Below are 8,700 nucleotides of genomic sequence, written 5' to 3' on the forward strand. Positions count from 1 at the left end.
GTTACCGCAACATTGCCGGAACGTTTAGTCAGCTGAGCAGCCGCTATGAACGTTATTATCGCTATTATTCTTGTGTTTGGAAGTCCATTTAACAGCTGATAGTGACTTCGACTCCTCTTTCTCCTTAATCCGTCGGAATGTTGACTGTTTATTGTGTTTTGTGTGTGAAACTGCACCTGTGTGAGGCTGATCTCCTTGATGACGTAGAGCTGCTCGTCCCCGCGTCTCCGTTTGACCAGCAGCGCCTTTCCGAACGCGCCCTGACCGATCTGCCGGATCACCTCATACCGCTCCATCATCAATATGATGATATGATATGACGATATTAATACTAATATTTATGATGATGATGATGATGATGATGAAGAAGATCTCCCGTGGGAGCGCGACGGTTTTAGTGCGCGCGAACATAAGCCTGGCATCACCATGGCAACGCGTCAACAGCGTCGCTCTGGTAGGAGAAACTTTAGAAATGGAGAACGCCTGTTCAGGCTGACCGGAGGAATCATCCATTACATTTAATATACTGTAATTATTTAAAGTGATGTTTTTGGACTTCATAATATTTATATTTAGTTAGTCATTAAAAATGAAGTTTATTTTGTTCAAATAAAAGTTTTAAATCTTTAGGCAAATGTAAAAATATGTTAAAATGACGTGAAATAAGTGAAGAGTTTAATAATTAAGTGTTTAATAATGATGCATGTTTTATACATGTTTTTATAATGAACATTTGTAAATTATAATCATAATTATTCCGAATGTGACACCAAACTGCCTTTATAGTAATACATTAAAATATATTAAAATTCTAAAAACGATGACTGAAACTGGTTCATAATGGATAATTATGCAACAAAAACGTATTTAACTCTGCTCAGTTCCTGGAGGACCGCAGCTCTGCACAGTTTAGCTTCAACTCTAATTAAACGCACCTGATCAAACTCATTGAGTCCTTTAGGCTTGTTTAAAACCTGCAGGTGAAGCTGCGGTCACACCAGCGTTTGAGCTTGAGAAATTAGCCTCTGAAAATATTTGTTTACAGTTCCTTTTGTTCTATGAAACCTTTATTTCAGTGTATTTGAATACTACTTCAAGTGGAATTGTTTATTTAAATTAAAAAAGTTGAACTAACACACTGGCTGACGTGTCAGAGCTGCGGGACGTCGTTTCCCAGAATGCACCAGGACAGGAATAAACAGAGAGCCAAGATGGCGGCCGACAGTGATGTGAGTTTCTGTGTAAATGCGCATCTTCATCATCAGTTTCTTCATATTGTGTCGTAATCGTGTGTCCTTTAGATGTGCTATGATTATGCCACACATCTGCTGTATTTTCTGCCCTGACTGTCACCTGTCGCTGTTTTCTGTTTCAGCCCGAGTCTGAAGTGTTTGAGATCACGGATTTCACCACCGCGTCCGAGTGGGAGAGGTACGAACACACACACATACACACATACACACACACTACTCATCAAATATAAACACACACACGTATGAACACTTAAATATAAACACACACACACACACACACACACATAGATAAACACACTCTTGTGAGTCAGTGTGTGTGTTATGGCTGCATGTTTGCAGTCTCCCTCCATGAAGCAGAAGCTGATGTTAGCACATCTTAATGATTATTGAGGTAAAGTTGGTTTATTTTCGCACTTTGGTTCAGTGACAGCTTCTGACACGCTCCCTATATTGTTTACCGTGGCACTTTGAATATTCGGTCTGAGCTCGCATGTAAGAATGACTTCAAAACAATATTAGCACTAGTTGATAGTCATCAGCTGCTAGTATGATTTCACTATTTACAGTTTGCTAAAACACTATTCTGAAATTATATTTTTAAAGAGAAAGTCCCAATGTGTGAATATAAAGCCACCTTTAGCACAGCTGTATGATTTCCCAGCACACATCAGTGTCATTATCAACATATGAACTCGCATCTCCATCTCTTTATCGTTGTGTGTTCAGATTCACTCCTCTTTGGGGATCCAACTGCTGTTTGTGCCCCATTCACCTCCATTATAGTCACATTTATTGACGTCAGAGCCCTGACAGCAGATGATCCTGCAGTCTTGGCTGTTGCTGGTTATGCCTGTTGGGATTTAAAGGGGCAATTTGTCGATTTAGTTTACACATATGCTGTAAATTAAGCATATTCTGTCTTTTCACTGATTAAATATTTCAACACGCTTTTATAGTGTTATTATTGTGTGTTGTGTTTTGTGTGAGCTGTGTGTGATGTGAGAGCTTATCGACTTGTGTTGTGTTCAATGTGGGTTTTGTGTGATGTGCATGACATGTTTGACCTGTGTGTGTGTGTGTGCTTTATTGTCTTATACTCTGTGATATTGGTTCACATATAATATAATGTAATATAATATAATATAATAGACCAATAATAATCTGCAGATTGCTTATTTGTTCTTTTTTTCTGTAATTCAACAAGCTTTTTTGTTATTAAAGTGTTATATTAAAATTACAATGTGTTCCAGATAGTTTTTTGTTTAATATTGATTATAATATAATATAATAACAGCAAGCTTTTATTGTGTTAATACATTACAGTGTTCCTGATGCTGAAACTGATGTTTTTTGTGTGATGTTGCTTCATCTATAATATAATAAAGTATAATATAATTTAAAATAATATTAATTAATATAATATAATATAGTATAATATAATATAGTATAATATAATGTGATGTAATGTAATATAATATAGTATGATTTAATATAATATACACCTAAAAATCTGTGCATTGCTTCTTTGTTCTGTTTTTCGTCCTCGTCCATCTGTATAGATCAATAATAATTATATTTTTCCTCTCCATAGATTCATCTCCAGAGTGGAGGAGGTGCTCAATGATTGGAAGCTGATTGGCAGTCGTGTTGGAAAACCGCTGGAGAAGGTCATTACCCATGATCACATTAACACCAAACACTGTCCAATACACAAGACCTCTCGCTCGTGTAGAGGAAGCCCCGCCTTCTAGTACATGAGCCAATCAGCGATCACTATAGACCAAACTTGTTCCTGGAGGGTCGGTGTCCTGCAGATTTTAGCTCCAACCCTAATCAAACACACCTGAACAAGCTAATCAAGATCTTACTAGGTAAACTTGAAACATCCAGGCAGGTGTGTTGAGGCAAGTTGGAGCTAAACCCTGCTGGGCACCGGACCTCTCGGAGCGAGTTTGGTGAGCCCTCCTATAGACTGAGGATCCTCTGAGAGAGGGGCTCAGTGCAGACGTGTGTTCAGGACAGTTCCTGGACCTGCTGCTTTTCCGAGTCCGAAAACACACTGTATTCTCAGCGAATACTTCACAGACATGAGAATTACATTACCTGACAGAAGTCTTGGCGCCTATCCAAGTTTTAGAAGCATTAAATACTAACTGCTCTTCTAGTTGGTGATTTGCTGTCAGAAGTGTCTCTATGAAAGGTGAAGGCCTCTAGATTTTGCTGATTTGAGCTCAATAAATCTGATCATGTCTTGATGTTGACTGATTTGATGAGGACAGTGCGCTCTGACTCTGCTCAGACTAAAGTGTCATCACTGAACAGAAATAATGTCCAGTATAGAATATAAAGTCCTGCTGCAGTGGAGACAGAATGAATATTGTGTCTGACTCCATCATGAGCTTGGAGTACTGCATCCATACATCTCTGACATGACTCACATCACTGATTAATAAAGTCATCTGGAATGAAGAAGAAAGCCTTCAGCAGGATCCCAGAGTTCATCAAGAGTCTTTGTGTTCATCTTCAACGCCTCCTCCTTCATCAGCTCAATAATGTTGATGTCTGGTGACTGGGCTGGCCAATCCTGCAGAAGCTTGACCTTCTCTACTTTCAGGAGCTTTGATGTGGAGGCTGAAGTATGAGCAGGAGCGCTATCCTGCTGGAGAATTGTCCCTCTCCTGTGGTTTGTAATGTAATGGGCAGCACAGATGTCTTGATACCTCAGGCTGTTGATGTTGCAGATCTCTCGCACACCCCCATACTGAATGACCCCCAAACCATGATTTCTCCTTCACCAAACTTGACTAAATTAGGTCTTCTGCAGTATTGGTGATGATTGGGATGCAGATCAGCAGATGATCCAGCAGAGAAATCCACCTTCTAACACTTTCACACATCATCAACTAGAGGTCGAGTTATTATCTGCCACTTTTACAACTGAGATCCACCACAAGACTCCTGTCAGACAGTGTAGATCCACATAAAGCTAAAAATCTCTACTTTAATCGAACCAACTACATTTGAAAACAAAGTTCTCTGGTTTTGTAATAAATGAATGTGAGGTACTGTCTGACTCATGCGTCCCGCCTCTTCTATTCAAACACAAATCACATGACAGAAACACTCAAACACCTGCTCAGTTAAACACAAAGAGTCTTGTGTTGCCATTTTGGAGGAGATTTGCCAAGATTAAATTGTATATTATGAAGCACGTAAGTTATTAATTCTTACAGTATAGACACAGTCTGATTGACATTGACAGCATGACGTCTGATTGCATACTCTAGGAATGGCCATAAGTGAGGTTGGTGTTGTGATTTGTTTTTGTTCTGGCGATTCGAACGTGTATGAATGAATTCCGTGTGAAATGACAATATGTTTCAGTTGTTATTATCAGTATGTTAGTCTTAGGATATCTGTAATATAGTGTCTCCAAAGCAGGCACAAAGTTCACATTTAGAAGATATAAACCTGATATAAACATTAAAAGTTTGCAGTTTGTCTCTTCCTCTTAAATGCTTCAGATTTTTTGTTGTCACCTCAAACTTCAGTTTCTCATTTCAGTTTTAAATCCTCTCTAGTGTCTGATATGCCCCGCCCCCATTCCTCTCATAGGCTGTTCATTTGATGACCTTGAGTTCAGCCACTCCCACTGGCAGAGCTGGAATAAAAACAACATGCTGTTTCTTTAAAACTATACACCTCACCCTTTCTTCATGTTTAGTTGCATAATTGAATAAAATGCTAGCGTGTGCTCCTCCACAGGGCGAGTACACCAGCGGCACCTGGGAGGAGAGCAGCCAGGAGATCAGCTTTGCAGATTTCAAGTTCTCCATCACACACCACTATCTGAAGCAGGAGTCTGCGGAGAATGACGGCCGCGATGAGCTGGAGGAAGGTACGCATGACCTCTGACCTCAGCTGCAAGAATAGATAAATACAATATAAAGAAAGTATTGAAATAAACAGGCTTTTATCAGGTTTTATATAAATAATTAAATGTCAGAGCTCTTTTATATTCACTATACACTCACAGGCCTCTAAAACTCATGCACATGGCTCCTAAAAAGTCTAAAATGTCTTAAATTGCAAAAATCTGGGTTTCCGCGGGGTCTTAAAAAGTCTTAAATTTAAATTTTAAGCCTTGAAATGTCTGAAATGGGCTGTTCTAGGTCTTTAATATTTCTGCTCGGGTCTTATTTTTCAGATGTCCATGTTACTCTACATCTAATGCTCGTTTAAATTGTTTTTTGTTGTTGTTGTTGTTGTTGTTGGTTTTCGTGGTGTTGTAGTTTCTTTATTTCACTAGTCCAATTGTAATTTGCAGTAATAAACTACAAATGAGACCAACATGCAATAGCCAATCAGCTTTCTGCTACTGAACTCGGTGCGCGCGGCAAGTGTGATGTTACCACTGTGTTTGTGGAGGTTCGCTCTGGGTGGAATATGTGAACCTGTCGGTTTACAGTATATTGATGGCCTGTTTTACTAGGCATTACTGGTGATAATGGTCAGGAATGTTGGACTATTATTGCCTTTTTAGCTTATAAGTAGAGGACAGAAGCTAGCCAGACAGTCATGTGTCAGTTGTTGAGTGGGCAATATAAAACATAAAAACGTCAGTGTTTTTAGTAAGTGTACTTTTTTGTTATTGCTTTTATTCTTGCTATAATAAAAGCATAATTGTAGAGCAGCTAATTTTCTGTTGCCAATAATATTAAACTTTATTAGGTAAAACTCTCTGAAATGTAAACAAAAGCGAGTGATGCATCAAAGTTTAATTTAAGAAATCTTGAATGGTTATAAAGATCTTTATAATCCTTATAATGCATTTAAAAAATAATTAGTTAAAAAATCTTCAATGATATTAATGACGTAGTTCCAGAAACTTTCTACTTCTCTGTTTATCCGTCTGACTTTACTGTCTGTTTCTTTTGAGCGGCCGCTGTCATTTAAAAGAACATCTTGATGGGAAACGTCAGGTATTAAAGCCTCATCTGTTTCATGAGGTGCGCGATGCGATGCCAGGCCAAAGTATAAATCAGCATTAAGATGTTTGTTTGTTTTTTCTGTAGTTTTTTGATGCATCTAACCTGTCTTTAGTACTGTTCAATTTAGGTACATTTATTTACCATTAGTTTTGTGATTTGGCGAAATGGGAGAATGTAAGTCTGCGTACTCCTGGTGGGAGAAAGACGAGTTAAACAGTGGCTGAAGCCTGTCGCTGAAAACAACTTCGTCATTTTTTTCTGTCAAGCTTTAATTCTTCGGAGTTTATCTGAGCTCTGTTGCAGGATTGTCCACCATTTATTTATTTAAGTTAAAGGTTTGATACTGATAAGAACTTGAAGAGGCAACGAGGTCTTAAAATATTCTGAGAAGGTCTTTAAAAAGTCTTAAAAAGGTGTTGAAGTTACCTGTAGGACTCCAGCTTATACCCTGCAATATGGTGTAATTATCTTTCCTACAGTAACTTTTATTTGCATACATTTAGTTTATTACAGTTTAGTGAATATTTTAACTAGATTAGCTTGCTTTGACATTTAAAACATGGTAAAGATAAAACTAAACTAAAATGGTTTAGATCAGGCAAGTTCAAATCTTTTTCATTGGCCAACGTTGCTATTAGTAAAAATCCTTAGCGTTAAGCTTTATATAAGTCTGAAATGTTCTTCATAGCGGTCTTCAAAAGGTCTTAAATAGTCTTTAGTTTGACTTTGTGAAACCTGCAGAACCCTGATATGATGACTGATGATACAGACTGAATGCTGCATGTCCGACAGATCTGAATGGTCTGACTGTGATGTGGATGCTGAAGCGGTGTGTTGTGCAGCTGTACAGTGGTGTGTGTTGTGTTTCAGATGCGTATCCGCTGGCCATGCAGGACCTGCTGTGCATCAACAATGACTTTCCTCCACGCGCACACTGCCTGGTCAGATGGTGAGGCGATTCCTTCACTTGATGCAGTTTGATGTATTTGCTCATGAATCTCCTTGTCTGATGTCACACTAGAGTTAAGTAGTGCTGTGCGATAGTGTCTGGGCCACTCATCATGGCTAAATGAAACCACACAGAACTGCCGCAGGTCCCTGTTTTTATAAGCTTTTGAGTGACTCCGACCGGCTCATTCTTTTAGAAACTGTGTTTATGAGCGAATCATTGAATCACTGACTCAAATGATTCATTCAGAGCCATTCATTCATTCAGAAACAATTCAAGTGACCGTGTTTATGAACGCATTACTGAATCACTGACTTAAATGATTCATTCAGTACAACTGATTCATTTAGAGACGGTGCAAGTGACCGTGTTTATGAATGGATTACTGAATCACTGACTTAAATGATTCATTCAGTACAACTGATTCATTTAGAGACGGTGCAAGTGACTGCGGCTGTGTTGGAAATGCCACTTTCACCCTCCTCCTCCTCTGTCTGCAGTGTCCAGTGTGTGGTCTGTGTGTAGTGTGCACATTTTCTGTATGCATGGAGTACCTGTATGTGCTGCTGTATCGTCCAGAATCTGCTGAATATTGCTCAAATCTGCGTTTGAATGACAAGCGGCCACACGGCATGTGCTGTACTGGCAGTGTGTAATGTGTGTACTATGAAGAGTAGATGCATTTACTGTATGCCTGAACATCGTGTGTGTGTGTGTGTGTGTGTGTGTGTGTGTGTGTGTGTGTTGTAGGTTCGGCGTGCGTGAGTTTGTGGTGATTTCTCCTGGAGCAAACTGTGAAGCCATCATCAGTGAGTCCAAGTGTAGCCTTCTGCTGAGCTCTGTGTCCATCGCTCTGGCCAACACCGGCTGGTGAGAGACACACAAACAACACAAGCTTACAACACACCTCTGTGTCTTGATCTAGGGTGTGTTTGTCAAAACCATCGTTAGCCAACTAATGTTGCAAGTTCTGTCGTTATAAACGCAGTTTGTTGATTTGCCGTTTCCCAAATCGGTCGCTCCAACAAACATTTGCAAACTGCGTCGCAAACTTGAGCACTTGAAACTACACCACTGGAGCTGTAGTTAGAAACAGTTCCTGGCTGTGTTCTATTCCCACTTATCCCCACTATGCCCTATTCATTTAGAACATCCTAACATTTACAGTTGGAATGATTAAATAATAAAGCAGTAGGCTCATCTCTCTCAGCTGTACTTTACTTTCAAGGTATTTTACAGTTCAGTTTTAGCGATCTTCATGTTTACAGTTGTGCTCCCTTCGCAGTGCACTTTGAACACATTGATGTCATTTTGAACAGCCTCATGATGAAAGCTGTAGGTGAGTTATTATTTACAAGAGGAATTTATGTCACGTCTCCAAAGAAAACAAAAGCATACGTTAATTCTTTAATGTATAGTGGGTTATTTATGAAGTATCTGTGCTGGATATGACATGGGCCTGCTGGGTAGAACACTTCTGCAGTGATTTACATGCGTCAAATTGTAA

At 39.2% G+C, this 8,700-nt stretch overlaps 2 protein-coding genes across 50 annotated transcripts in view; one reads left to right on the forward strand and one right to left on the reverse strand.

Moving 5' to 3' along the window:
* LOC108179575 (serine/threonine-protein kinase Nek5) overlaps positions 1-434 on the reverse strand; it is a 28,433-nt gene extending 27,999 nt beyond the window's left edge. For all 44 annotated transcript variants that reach the window (XR_012385748.1, XR_012385749.1, XR_012385747.1 and 41 more), the window contains exon 1: positions 177-434. Coding sequence is in view for 12 of the 44 variants with exons in the window: in XM_073913364.1 (XP_073769465.1) it covers positions 177-299 (123 nt within the window). In the remaining 32 variants the exon portion in view is untranslated. The remainder of the gene's footprint in view (positions 1-176) is intronic.
* Positions 435-1,196: 762 nt separating this feature from the next.
* Positions 1,197-8,700, forward strand: part of rab3gap1 (RAB3 GTPase activating protein subunit 1) — a 66,109-nt gene continuing 58,605 nt past the window's right edge. For 5 of the 6 annotated variants that reach the window (XR_012385029.1, XR_012385028.1, XR_012385030.1 and 2 more), the window contains exons 1-6: positions 1,201-1,229; positions 1,376-1,431; positions 2,845-2,920; positions 5,019-5,151; positions 7,115-7,193; positions 7,944-8,063. Coding sequence is in view for 3 of the 6 variants with exons in the window: in XM_073912259.1 (XP_073768360.1) it covers positions 1,212-1,229; positions 1,376-1,431; positions 2,845-2,920; positions 5,019-5,151; positions 7,115-7,193; positions 7,944-8,063 (482 nt within the window). In the remaining 3 variants the exon portion in view is untranslated. 6 annotated transcript variants of the gene reach the window in all.

This window comes from Danio rerio, chromosome 9, assembly GCF_049306965.1.
Source record: "Danio rerio strain Tuebingen ecotype United States chromosome 9, GRCz12tu, whole genome shotgun sequence".
Classification (NCBI taxonomy): Eukaryota; Metazoa; Chordata; class Actinopteri; order Cypriniformes; family Danionidae; genus Danio; species Danio rerio.